Source organism: Octopus bimaculoides, chromosome 11, assembly GCF_046866305.1.
Source record: "Octopus bimaculoides isolate indiv1 chromosome 11, ASM4686630v1, whole genome shotgun sequence".
Taxonomy (NCBI): Eukaryota; Metazoa; Mollusca; class Cephalopoda; order Octopoda; family Octopodidae; genus Octopus; species Octopus bimaculoides.
In genome coordinates this window covers 2,529,882-2,544,881 of record NC_142938.1, presented here as the reverse complement: position 1 = coordinate 2,544,881, position 15,000 = coordinate 2,529,882, and the positions used below count along the sequence as shown (strand labels likewise).

The window sequence follows — 15,000 nt, the reverse complement described above, 5'->3', positions numbered from 1 at the left end:
GTCAGGGGAAATATTCATATAGATAGAAATCAAAACAAGACTTTACCTTGGGGCTAGCATGAATCCCGACCGGCAATAGAAATTTTTTCACCTCTATCTACACAATCAAGCTGTGAATTCAAATGCCATGCACAACGTTTATGTGAGAAGACCAGTAATCTCGAGTCACGGAAATATCACCAGATATGAGTTAAGAAAATACAAATAAATAAAAAGTAGTGTAAAAACATTACGAAGGATATATTATAAATAATTAAGATTATTTATAAATATATATATATATAAAAGCGATGAGCACCACCCAAAATAGAACAAACAGAAATTCTCAACATACATTGTCTTCAGATTTCAGTGGACACTCAGTGAGACCCTTGCTGTTATTTTCTTCGTTGTTACGGCAGGTCGATTCGCCGATTTTCCAAACGATTTTGTACTTCCAACCATTTACAAGCTGAAGAAAAAACAAAAGAAAATATTACTCTTAAATTCTGTCACATGACCAGAAGTTTCGAAGTCGATTACATTGACCCCAGTGAGCAACTGGTACATATTTTATCGACTTCAAAAGGATGAAATGCAAAGTCGAACCCAGAACGTAGAAACGGACGAAATGCGACTAAGCATTTTATCCAGCGGGCTAATAGTTCTACAAGGTCAACGCCTTAAACAAAAAGATATCAAAATTGAAAAAAAAATCGATAAATCAGTCTTAATATAGACCATGTATAGAATCAATGCATAAACATAAAAAATATATCCACTTTATTTAAGAGCAACCTTCATTTATAGATTAACAATGCTACCAATTGTTTCATGTAAAAGAAATCCCAATTGTTCAAACATTTTAATCTTGAGAGTTTATAATCGCATTTATTTTGGATGGCACTACTCATGGTGCCCGTTGAATGGTAGTCCCATCCAAAATGGATGCGATTAACAACAATCGGAATTGCTTGAACAGTAGTGAATTAATTTTTAAACATGAAACCATTGACAGCATTGTACTAATATGAGTTTCAAATTGTGGCACAAGGCCAGCAAGGCCAGTGGGAGGAGCTATGCCGATTATATTGGCTGCAGTGCTCAAATGGTACTTATTTTATCGACCCCTGGAAGGATGAAAGGCAACTCGACCTCGGTAGAATTTGAACTCAAAACGTAAAGACAGATGAAATGCTGCTAAACATCGCACACACACACACACACACACACACACACACACACACACACACACACACACACACACACACACACACACACACACATACACACACACACAAGTGATGAGAAACTGTTATAAGAACTACGTAGAGAAATTCAATGAAAGAGAGAAACTAAAGCACTGACGATGATATATGTACTAAGTGCGCTTGTACTGCAACGGCTGACCGTACCTGTCTGTTAAGGTAGAATGGACTCAGCCAGGTGTTCGATGACAGGTGAGGCAGGTGAAATACCACCCGCTATGATTAGGATGCGTATTGCGCCTCCATCGTTGCATCATAATCGATTACATCGTGAAAGAACGTTAGCATATCTGTTATTTTTGTGCATGTGCTTACAAATATGTGTCTATGAATTAATGCACATAAGCAGGTGCGTATTTATGTGTATTTCATCTCTGTATATATATGTATATGTATGTATATATATATGTATATATATATATATATATATATATATATATATATATATATATATATATATATATATATATATATATATATATATATATATATATATATACATACATATATATAGCAATAATAGATCTCTGAGCGAGAAATAAGCAGTAGCAGCACGGAATCGTGAAGAATATTTGCCACAGGGGACGATGATCCTGTTGCTTATAGCCTCAGAAATACACCTGCTCCAGCTGGCGAATGACACACATGCATATATATAGACATATACATATGAGTCTGTGTGTATGTGTACATATACATATATTCAGAATATACTATATTATTCTAACATGTATATATGTATACACACACACATACACGCACACATGCATATATAAAGATATTATTAATAAACAATAATAATGATAATAATAATATAAGAAGCTAGCAAGCATAAAAGGTAGATTTATAAGTTTATAATCAGAGGTACAAGATAGTAGCAACGTTGCTAGAAATGTGAGTCGAAATATACTGAAATAAGCGACAATATCACTAAAAATTTTAATTTTCAGTCATATTGTGGCTTATTTGGGTATTTTTCGACTCTTATTTCTAGCAACGCTGGTCCTATCTTGTAACTTTGAATATAAATTTATATATATAAGGTTGTGAAGAATAAACCTGCTTCTTATGTTACCATACAACTACATATGTATATCTAAATGCATATGTACATGCGTGTAAGGCGCTTTAGCGTCAATGATGCAATTGAATAAAGATCACGAAACAGCCGTAAACATATAGAATAAATATTTGTTTACCGCTAACATCTCCCGAATTTAATTAATCATACACTCCATTGCTTTATTGCGTGGATTTCCAGAGGCATGATGATGTTAAATTTTACTTTAAACTCAATTAATGTCTTCTTGATATCCGAAACCACTGCAGGATGCTTCATTTTGGTACCGTTTGATTCTTTGAGTCTTTATTTACAGTTATGTATGTGGAACTGGTAACGTTTGCATTATAGTTGCTGGTATTACATAATTTGCAATTTACACGTGCATGTGTTTATATGCATGTAAGTGTGTTTCTGTGCGTGTGCGTCTGTAAGTATCTATCTATCTATCTATCTATCTATCTATCTATCTATCTATCTATCTATATGTATATATATATATATATATATATATATATATATATATATATATATATATATATACACTAATATATATATATGTATATATATACGTACATACATATATATGTAAGTATGCATGTACGTATGTTTGTATGTATGATGTATGTATGTAGTCATTGATGGATTGATAGATAATTCGATAAAAGGTATTGTTAAACAACTGACAGACCCGAAGACAAGCAAGTGGAATGTATCTACCTGCAGTGTTCCTGCTTGTCTCTTTGTCTGCCTCTTTGTTTAGATATCAAGATGTAGACAGAAAGACAGACAGACTGATCGATCGATAGATAGATAGGTAGATAGATTAAGAAGAAAAAAACAGTGAGAAGAGAGTAGGAGGTAGTGAGAAAGTGCGAGAGAGTGAAAAAGGAGAGTGAAAAAGCGAATGTTGTTTTTATGTTAAGGTTGACTCAGTCCTTCCCATGATGCATTGCAGAAAGGCGACACAACGACGCCATTTTGCAATGGGTTGTTTTCGGTGCGTTGAGGGGATTATTTATTTGTCAATTTTATTTGACTTCAAGTATCTTTCTCTCTGTATGTCCGCATGTTTTATATATGTATATGTTTTGCTTACACGCACACGCACACGAAAAAAAAAACAAACAAACACACACACACATACACGCACGCGCATATGCACACATAGACACACATATACATATGTGTGTGTGAATGTGTGCATGCATGTGGGTGTGTGCGTATATGTCTGTGTATTTTTTTACATGATTCGTGTGATTTTAATGAATATTTAATCTGTATATCTCTGTATTTCGAGCGTGTGCTAGGATTTTGGGCGTGTGTCTAGTTGTGTGTGCACTTATATGTTTATATATATATATATATGTATATGTATATATATATATATATATATATATATATATATATATATATATATATATATATATATATATATATATATATAAACAGAAATACACGCACGCATATATATATTGGTGCTTTATAGCTGTTTAATATTTCATGTATGTATTTATATATGCTGTTATCATGTAAAGAGCTCAACAGACATAATATTGAAGCTGAATGATTATAGAGATACATATACACACGCATACATACCCGCATATATACATGTGTGTGTGCGTGTGTATGTATATATGCATGTATGTGTGTGTGTGTATACGTATGAATGTATGAGAGAGTGTATGTGTTTTTGTGTCCGCAATTTAACCAGAATTAACGGAAAATATACAACTATGAATACATTTCAATATGTAATACGTATATATTTATTTAACATCCAACTTTGTTTTTGTGAGATAAACAGATATAAAAATAGATACACGTGTATTAACTTCATCAAACATGGCCGTCAAACAGACGACTTTTCTTGGTAATTTTGTAAAGTAATTGAAGATGTAATAAATTACTAGCCAAAACGTTTTAGGGCTAGAATCCGCGTTATTGAAATACTTAATATCACTATAATCTTGAAAATATGGAATTGGGCTGAGTCCTTATTTGTAAACATTCTTTAAATACATCAACAAATATATTTTTGTACACGTTCTTCGGAAAGAGCTCAGCATGCCTAATTTGGCTAAATTTTGTTCACAGATTTTATTAAATATTGAAGTCTAGTTATACAAATTTTAAATTTAATGTTGCAGAATGATTTATTGATGAAGTAGTTGTGTGCTGTCAACTTAATGTGACATTCCGTGGAAGGGAATAATACTACTGTTTGGTTAGATCTAGGAAGCTGCACCGCTTCCTGTCTGCCTTGACACATTTCTCCCCCTTGTAAACATAAGGACACAGGCATACATGCGTACATATACATACATACATATATATATATATATATATATATATATATATATATATATATATATATATATATATATATATATATATATATATATATATATATATATATATATATATATATATATATATATATATATATATATATATATATATATATATATATATATATATATATATATATATATATATATATATATATATATATATATATATATATATATATCGTAATACAGATGTATAAAGGGCTTACCTGTTTGGAGGCAGAAATGATATCAGTGAAACTCTTGCGGAATAAACAATTGCACTGGCCGTTGAGGGTTTTCATAGCAAAGTTGGCAGCATTGAGCACATTAGCATCAGTGTTTTCAGCTTTTTGCCAGCCACCAGCGTAAGGGGCAGGTCCCATGGGTTCGCATTCAAGACTGGTTACTTCTATGTGTTTCAGCCAGCTTTGATGTAAGACAATCACCTTACAAACGTGGGTCTGCAATAATAATAATAATAATAATGATAATAATAATTTTTTTTTATAGTTTCAGCTTAGAGCTGCGGCCATGCTGATGCAGTACCAGGCAGTGGCTCTCATGGCTTCTGATCTTAACTGAATGGAATTGATATCATGTACATTGTTTTGTCTTGGTATAAAAGATGGGCCACAGCAAATATTCTACTCAAAACCACAGATTTGCTTGTCAGTTGTTTGACCTTAACCAGTTGAGCATGTCCCTTGGTGGCTGACGATTTGAAGGGGTTTTTTTTTTTGATAGTCTGTCTTAGTTGGCAAAAGTTAAATTAAGCAAAACAACAAAAAGAATAACAACACTCACAATCGAAGAAACAAATTAAAATTGTGAAGTTACTTACCACGTGACTGTTGGGTCCATTAGGGCCTGCTTGTATTGTTAGTCTATAGTTGATCCCGTTAACTATCTGTAAAAAATAGTAACATGATGATAATAATAATAATAATAATAATAATAATAATAGTAATAATAATAATAATAATAATAATAATAATAATAATAATAATAATAAGATCGGTGCAAGTGTGAAGGTAGAACACCTACAAAAATCAGCATTGCTTGTATCAAAATAAACTGTGAGTTTTAATACAATAATAATAATAACAATAATAATAATGATAATAACAACAGCAACAACAACAACAACAACAACAACAACAACAACAACAACAATAATAATAATAATAATAATAATAATAATAATAATAATTCAGTGTGAATAATAATGATTCGGTGTAACCATCAGATCAGACATTGGAAACTATTATTGTGGTGAACAAAAGTGAAAAAACCTTGCATGATTATCGACATAGTACGTCCCGGTACTAACAAGATCAAAGAGAAAGAAGAAAAACTGAACATCTATGACAATTTGAAGTGAGATATATACAGAGTAATTGGTCAACTTGGAAGTATCAGCACTCGATTACCAACATGGCTCAGAAAGACTGCTACAAACGTAAAGATAGAACACCTGCAAGAATCATCATTGCTTGGAACTGCAAGAGTTTTCCGCAGGGTTCTTGAAGCATGATCAGGAAACAAGTGTCACCTTAGTCCGCTGGCTGTGAACAGCAGACACTTTCCATCATAACCATCAGTATAAACTGAGACTTTTAATCAAATAACAATAATATATATACATATATATATATATATATATATATATATATATATATATATATATAGGGTTGCCAATTTTAGTGTTCATTTTATTCATTTTTTTCGTTGTTGTTGTTTGTCTACTTAGATTTGACGTGTCTTTTTCCTTTTTGACTGCTTTTGGTCGTTCACCGTCGATATATGTCGGTGGCCATTGTTATCTTACATCATAAATATTGTTATTCTCGATATTGCTTTCTAAATGCGGGAACATTATGAACTAATATGTCCAACTTAGATTATCTCTGCTTGTTATTATTATTATTATTATTATTATTATTATTATTATTATTATTATTATTATTATTATTGTTACTTGTGTTCGGTAAACATGGCACTCCGTACTTTTACGCTTCTTTGTCTCCGTGCATAAAAATTTTTTGTCTAAAACGGATGACCTTCATCACAAATATATTTACTGGCCGTTACATGGCTTTTGGATATGGTTGACTACTTTACTTGAATGCAAACCAGTAATAAAATTATCGATTTTTAAGCACAAGGACAGTAACTTCGAGTGGCGGGGGTTAACTGATTCCATCGATCCCAGTACTTCACTGGTACCCCCTCTCCTATCTTTCTCTCTGTTTGTCCATCTCTTTCATTTTCTGATGGTAAACTTTTTCACTCTGTAATAGTATATCGCTCACGCTGAGTGTGTTTGCGCGTTTCCCAGTGTGTGTGTGTACGCATGTGATTGAAGAAAGATATCTAAAAGATAATTTATTTAAATAACATGCTTTTCTGTTAGTAAATAGGCCCTTTCTTACACACACACACACACACACACACACACACACAGAGATACAGGAGCTGCTCACTAACGATTCAAATGTCTTTTTTTGTCATTGTTGCTTAAATACCAGCAATGGAAAACCGTATCATTATTCCATAAAATGTGTTTATGGTGGAAAAAATATTGAAAAACATCAATACATGTCAGAGTGACCAAGAAACGAGGAAGGTATGAAGTAGTCGTGGGATGTGCTAGAAACAACAGCAAAATCTCCCTAAAAACCACCTTCTCGTCTGAAAATTATTTAGAAATTACAAACAGAAAACAAATTGCAGATTCGGATTTCCATAATTTAAAACTGTGATCTTCAAAAAGTTTCGAAAGAAAGTCGAAATTTTATGATTTACGGAGAAGTGAGTATTGATGAAAACATTAAAAAAAAATTTTTTAATTCACTATTTTTTAAAATTATGTTTCATTTTCTTTTTGAAAATAAAGAACGTGGGGGTTACAATTTCTAAATATTTTCTTTTCATAACATTCAAAGCTTTTACCATCGTTTTAAGAACATTGTACAAAAAAAAAAAAAAAAAAAAAAAAAAAAAACGAGAAATAAACATTGTCCAAAATCGCAAAATCGGTGCTGAGTTGAGGAGGGGGATTTGAAAGAATTCATAAAACGCACGCACACACACACACACACACACACACATATATATATATATGTATATATGCGTCTAGATATATCTGCTGTTATTTGGGGACTGACTTATCCATTCGACCGTGGAGGCGATATAAGCAACGACGACAAGGCTTATTTAGAAACTTAATGATTGGCAAATCATTTTACGATTCATTGGGAATAATGAAAAAGAGGGACAAATAAAATAAAATAACCGACATTGATTTTACGGTCTGAAGCATTTCAGTGAACAAACCTAATAAAATGCGTACAAACACGCGCGCGCGCGCGCACGCACACACATATAAAGAGAGAGATGGATACACACATACATACATACACACACACATACACACATATATATTTCTCTATCAATCTATGTATCTACACACACACATACACATATGTATATATATATCATATATATATTAGTGAGTGTGTGTGTATAATAATTCAATATAGATAGCAGTTTACAATGTCTTACCAAAATGGAAAACTATAATTCTCACTAAACGTGACTAAGGTGTTAGAACACCTACATTGCTAGAAATAATAGTTAAAAAGCTCTAATGCTGTAGTTATAATTGTATACATATGTACTGACAGAGAGCGTAATCGCCCTAAAGCATATATATATAGGGGGAGAATTCACAAAAACAAAAAACAAAAGACGAAGACTGGTGGTGTAGACAACAAACAGATGTATTAGTTTAACGCTCGGGAAGTGAAAAGGTCTTTAACGTTTCGAGCCTACGCTCTTCCACAGAAAGGAAAACAGAAAGAAACAAGGAGAGAAATTAAAGAATGTGTTGTGGCTAGAAAGGCAGAAAGTGCAAAAAAATGTATGTATGTATGTATGTATATATGTATAAATATATACGTACAAACGCACGTATAAACACACGGGAACTCATACGCATACACACAAAACACACACAGACACACACGCTCGTACACACATGCCCTCCTATACACAGATGGACACACGCGCACGCATGCGCATGCCGATGCTCACGCACAGATAGGCTACAATTTATTCAACATTTGTCAAACAAAGAAGACAGTTTCACTGTCTTTGAGAGAAACGGTATATGGATGAACGGGTGCGTTTGCGAAGAAAACAAAGAGAAATCCAAAACCGCTATCTTAGGTATGTGATAAATGACATAGTATTTAAACACACACACACACACGGATGCACACGCGTACGTACACTAACTCACATACTCATCTCGGACAGATCTCGGACGAATCCCAACGCTGGAGCATAAGTTCAAAAGAAATGGAAGTAGAGACGTGTCACTGAAGAGATTACAACAATGCGATGAAATAATTATTTGACAAAAAAATAAAAATAACACGAACAATACTGAACATTTGAATTATCGATTAACTGTTTGACCATAGCGTTTGGCATATGAGTTTGAAAAACTAGTAAAAAACGGCTTATCGATAAATTAGTTAATGGAGTAACTAACCCATTAACTAACAATAACGATAAAGGACTGAACCAGTGCGTGTGTTTATCTTTACTGGCATAATGCCCCTCCCAGGTTCAACAGTATATATATATATATATATATATATATATATTACTTTTCCTCTCCCTCCTCCTCCCTATGCTTAATGTGTTTCCCATCTCTTTCGTCGGTAACAACTGACCTGTGTATGTATACACCAAGAAATTTTTTGCGTGTGTAAGTGTGCGTACATATACATATATATCTTTGTGTGTGTGTGTGTGTGTGTGTGTGTGTGTGTGTGTGTGTGTGTGTGTGTGTGTGTGTGTGTGTGTGTGTGTGTGTGTGTGTGTGTTTGAATCTGTGTCTGTCCCGCTTGACAACCGGTGTTGATGTGTTTACATCCCAGAAACTTAGTGAGACCAATAGAACAAGTACGGCGCTTTAAAAAATACTGGGACCGACTCGTTCGACTACGAAAATTCTTTAAGGCAAAGCACCAGCATGACCGCAGTTCAATGCCTGAAACAAGTAAAAATAAACGAATAAAAAAAAACCTGCCTGGGATTCAACTTTGTTGATATTAAGAATCTGTAGAGATGGATTTCTGCCTTGTAAGGAATTGTTGACGAGACCGAGAGAGCCTTGTACATCGTCATCATTGACTGAAAGAGGGTTCCAAGCTCCTGGTGGGGCTGCGTTGTAGGGTACGTCGAAAGCCTCGCAATTGAATTTCTCTAAGGTCTTTTGGTGGCTGGTTGATTCAGAAATTTCGAATTTACAGTCGTAAACCTGAAATAATTATTGAACTGGGTAAATAGTGTGGTGGTTGGGGGGGGCTGGTGGTGGCAATGGGGATTCGATACAAAGCAAAACAATGACAATAATACTGATAATGGAGATTAAATAACAATGGGTGAGGCATGTTGAAAACAGAAGCATGATTAACAGAAACAGTGTTATATACATATATACAGGCATATATTTATGCATGTATATATATATATATATATATATATATATATATATATATATATATATATATATATATATATATATACATACACTAACAGGCACACGCGCACACATACACGTGTTAATATCGAACAATGAGAATGGGTACTCAACGAATTGGTGGATAAAAATTCTTTATATATGGGTGATGGCTACCATTGATTTCATAACGAGAGATTCCGTATTGATTATCAAGGCTGACACATGAAACATGACGGATACGAGCGCTGGTGCCTCACGTGGCAAATTTGATAATTGTTAAGGGACCTGAATTGCATGAAAACAATGGTAACCTTCACCCATAAATAATGCACATATATAGAAATACAGGTATGTTGGTACAAACAGAAAAATAAAACAATATATATATATATATGTATATATATATATATATATATATATATATATATATATATATATATATATATATATATATATATATATATATATATATATATATATATATATATATATATATATATATATATATATATATATATATATATATATATATATACATATACATATATATATACTTACTCCCTAGAATTATTGTGCCTGCAGTAATTCTGGCGCCCTATCCCAGTGTGCGTGTGTTGTGTATAAGATGTAAACAACTTTGAGGAAGCCAAGAAGCCGGTGATCTTTGAATGAAATCCTTTGCAATATTTGTTACGCCCCAAGTTAGAGACACTCTTTACATAATTACAAGAAATGAGCGACTGGTTTGTTGAAATCCAATAACCAATCATGCAATTTTTCAGCACTTCTAACATAAAACAAACACTTAATTAACTAAATAATAATTAATTAATTAATTAGAAAACTATCGAAGGCTATTCTAGTACATGTGTCACGCTCCCGCACCACAAACACAAAACGTAACAAAAACAAATAACTCGGTTTCAGTCTGAGACAGTATATTGTATGTATGTATGTATGTATGTATGTATGTATGTATGTATGTAAGCGTATGCATGCATCATGTATATAAACACATCCCAACCCTCCCAACATGATTTACATTGTATAATTGTCCGTTCACTGCTGCTGATTAAAGGTCTCTTGTAGTTTACACACCTGAATGTGACATGAAACAGAGACGTCGAGCATATTTGCTCTACGTTCGGTTTCTTTACTTTGGACATGTTGCTCGACTCGTATGTCTAGCACACACACATACACACACACACACACACACACACACACACACACAAACACACACGCACACACTCGCACGCACACACACACACACACGCACACACACACATATATATATATGCATGCCTTTGTATATGTCCATGTGTGTATGTATATATATATATATATATGTATATATATATATATATACATATATATATTAGGTATATGATTTAACCTATTAAACATGCACACGCACCCACGCACGCGCGCACACACACGGACGCACGCATATACATGCACACACAGATGTATGTATTTATATGATATTAAACTTTACGATACGGAAACCTATTCGAATGAAGAAAAACTTCACACTCTTACCTTTTCTTGTGGAGTATCAACTGGACCCAAACTTATAACTGCTTGCACGGCCTCTCCTTTTTCTTTTTTCTGTATAAATGAATAATTTATATCTTTTAGTCAAATGCTAGTATACCCACGACGTCAAAAACGTCGGCTGTTTTATTAATAATAGAAAATGGTACATCAACACAATGGGAGTAATCATTACTAAATGTCAGCAATCTAGAAAACAAATGTACATACACAAAATGGAAGCAGTTGAAGGATCAGATACGATTGTATCAACTTGATTGAAACTAACAGCGGAGCTTGAAGCAGTCCAACGTCACTACAATAAAAAGATTGAAACAGTGCAGCGGATGAACTACAGCGATAGGCTGCAAAAACTACAACTTTACTCTGAGGAGCGAAGGCGTGAGAGATATGCAAGAATATACATATGGAAAATCCTAGGAGGGCTAGTACCTGATTTCGGCATTGAGTGTTATACAAATGCCAGAACTGGCCGCCATTGTAAACAAAGTGGCCATTGCTTATTTATTTACAACAAGCAAAATAACTACTTATAAAATCTCAAGAAGGGATAGAGCAGTACCATATCACATCAAAGTGGCAAATTAAATAGCTCGCGTGCGCACGTACACACACACACACACACATGCACACAAACACACACACACACAACGATTTGTATCCTCACCGGAGGACGCTTAGGGTTTTGAAAAGATCGATCATCGATTGCAGTGTAAACTTTTAAACACAAAATGAGAAATTCTACACTTGTGTTATGTATTGAATGCTACAATGAAAGTATTCCACGAATACATACAAACATAGAAATACATACAGACACACAGATGTGTCTGTGTTTGTGTGTGTAAGCGAAAACAAACATTGTTTGATTTTTTTCACTGAATTCTGAAGTTTTTCTTTATTCTATAGAATATTTAAAATTAAAACTCTATCGGAGAAAAAAACAAAACAAAACAGAAAAAGAAAATTTCTTTATTAAATAATTTTCGTTAAACCCTGGCAATTGAAAAAGATTGAAAACATAGCCTAGTAGTGTCGAATTCAAGGTAAGGGTATTCATATAAATATATATATATATAAACAAAACAAAAAATGGAACAAGAACGTAACAGGCGACAAAAAAAAAACATACGGACAGTTAGACGATACAAAAAAGGACAGGAAAAAACATGGATGGGTCATTCGGAGCTTTCAATCTTCAGTCGAGTACCAGATCGTCGTTGCAGTTTCGGCCGGTTACATACATACACATATTATATATATATATATATATATATATATATATATATATATATATATATATATATATATATATATATATACATATATATATATATATATATACTTTATTTAAAAGCAGCAGAAAATATAACAAAAGACTGTTTTTCCACCTTGTTGCACATTTCATGTGCTTACTCCGGTATATATATATATATATATATATATATATATATAGTTTGTTATAAAATCTCAAGAAGTGATAGAGTAGTGACGTATACTAAACAGCAAAGAAAATATCTACATATAAGTGGCCGACGATGACTGTTAGTACTATTTTAGCCCCAGGCGGATTCTCCACCAGCTGGTTATCGGTGCAACGTTCTGCTCCCTTTATATACAATTTATTGTTAGCCGCTGATATAAATATGTTTGTGTGTGTATGTGTGCGCTCATACATTGGCGTTACATATTTATACACACTTATTGATATGCATACATATACATATATGTGTATGCGTGTGTGAATGTGTGTACGCGCGTATGTCTATTTACATTTTCCAGGTCAACGAAATCAATAAAATATGTTGTCTTTTTCGTGGAAAGGGCAAGCAAGGAAAAATGAACTAAAACGAAAGAATAAAATGAAAGTGTGTGTGTGTGTGTGAGACTCTGTGTATGTGTGCGTGTGAGACTCTGTGTGTGTGTCTGTCTGTCTGTGGTGTGTGTGTGTGTGTTTAAAAGCCACCAAAATCAAAGTAAATCTGAGATCTTTGTGTATTACAAATGGTCATATATCAGAGATTGATTTTTGTCCTGACAGGTTTTTATACGGGGTGACGTTTCCACAGGCATTCTGCTTACACCTTAGCTGAAGAGCATGATTCTATCCATCATTGTGGGGACCTACAACCTGCCCGTTCACAATGCTGACGATTTTTAAGTTACTGGAGATCCTACGTTGCTGGAGATCCTACGTTACTGGAGATCCTACGTTGCTGGAGAGTTGTTAATCCTTCGTTACGTTCATCGTGGGTTATTTCTAGATAATCGCTAATCCTAATTTACGTTCATCCCGCGCTGTTGTTGCTCGATAACGATTAGTTGATCCTTCGTTACGTTCATCTATCCTTCGACAAGTATTGTCTTTGTCCGGTCGAATTTCTAAAAGGCTCCACACAAGGCTAGTCTAGTGAAGGGAATGGCGTTGTCATCGTTGACTCAAGTCAGAAGTTGTGCTGGGTTACATATTACCTGTGGCTTTCATTTGTTTTCATATATTCTGATCGGCTTCATAGCAAATCCCATCAACACCGATGTTCATCTTAATCAAATCTACTTTTACTAAAACTAGTTGCATTATAATAACCGTTGCTTAAGGTTGACCAGATTTCCAAAATCAAAGAACCTCGCCAACAGATTATTATGTATAGAATATGAATGTATATTGTAATGTATCTATATTAACTTCTTTACTTCTTTTCTATGTGTCACAATCATTTATGCTATTTTCAAATATTTATGAATAATACTCTGAGATACTGAAAATATTCTAGCTGCATCAAGAACGATACTACACGGAAATAACTTATAAATATCTACAAAATATTCATTCCTGCCACAAATGCTTAATGTTAAGCAATAATATTTAATCCTTATGCATAATGTTACATATACATGTAATTGACAGAAATAATGGGTTGTATACATTTAAGTATGTATTATAGGCTTACAGCTGTTTCAGATGTGAGTTTGGGTGCGTACATGGTTTAATTTTATCAAGATTTTGACTATTAAGATTGAAATTATCTTACATACACACTGGCGCAGGCTATGGGTTCAATCCCACTGCGAGGCACCTTGGGCAAGTGTCTTCTACTATAGCCTTGGGCCGACCAAAGCCTTATGAGTGAATTTAGTACACGGAAACTGAAAGAAGCCCGTTAAATGTATATGTGTGCCTGTGTGAGTGTATGTGTGTCTGTGCCTTTGTCACTCACCACCGTTTGACAACCGGTGTTGGTGTGTTTACGTCCCTGCAACTTA

The 15,000-nt window shown here is 33.7% G+C and overlaps 1 protein-coding gene across 1 annotated transcript in view; it reads right to left on the bottom strand.

Moving 5' to 3' along the window:
- The window catches only part of LOC106884064 (uncharacterized), a 20,975-nt gene that overhangs the window by 2,404 nt on the left and 3,571 nt on the right, over positions 1-15,000 (bottom strand). Inside the window, exons 2-6 of the mRNA XM_089359221.1 lie at positions 11,722-11,790; positions 9,741-9,975; positions 5,485-5,546; positions 4,871-5,104; positions 335-451 (exon numbers count right to left, since the gene is read on the bottom strand). Of these exons, the coding sequence (XP_089215347.1) occupies positions 335-451; positions 4,871-5,104; positions 5,485-5,546; positions 9,741-9,975; positions 11,722-11,790 (717 nt within the window). The remainder of the gene's footprint in view (positions 1-334; positions 452-4,870; positions 5,105-5,484; positions 5,547-9,740; positions 9,976-11,721; positions 11,791-15,000) is intronic.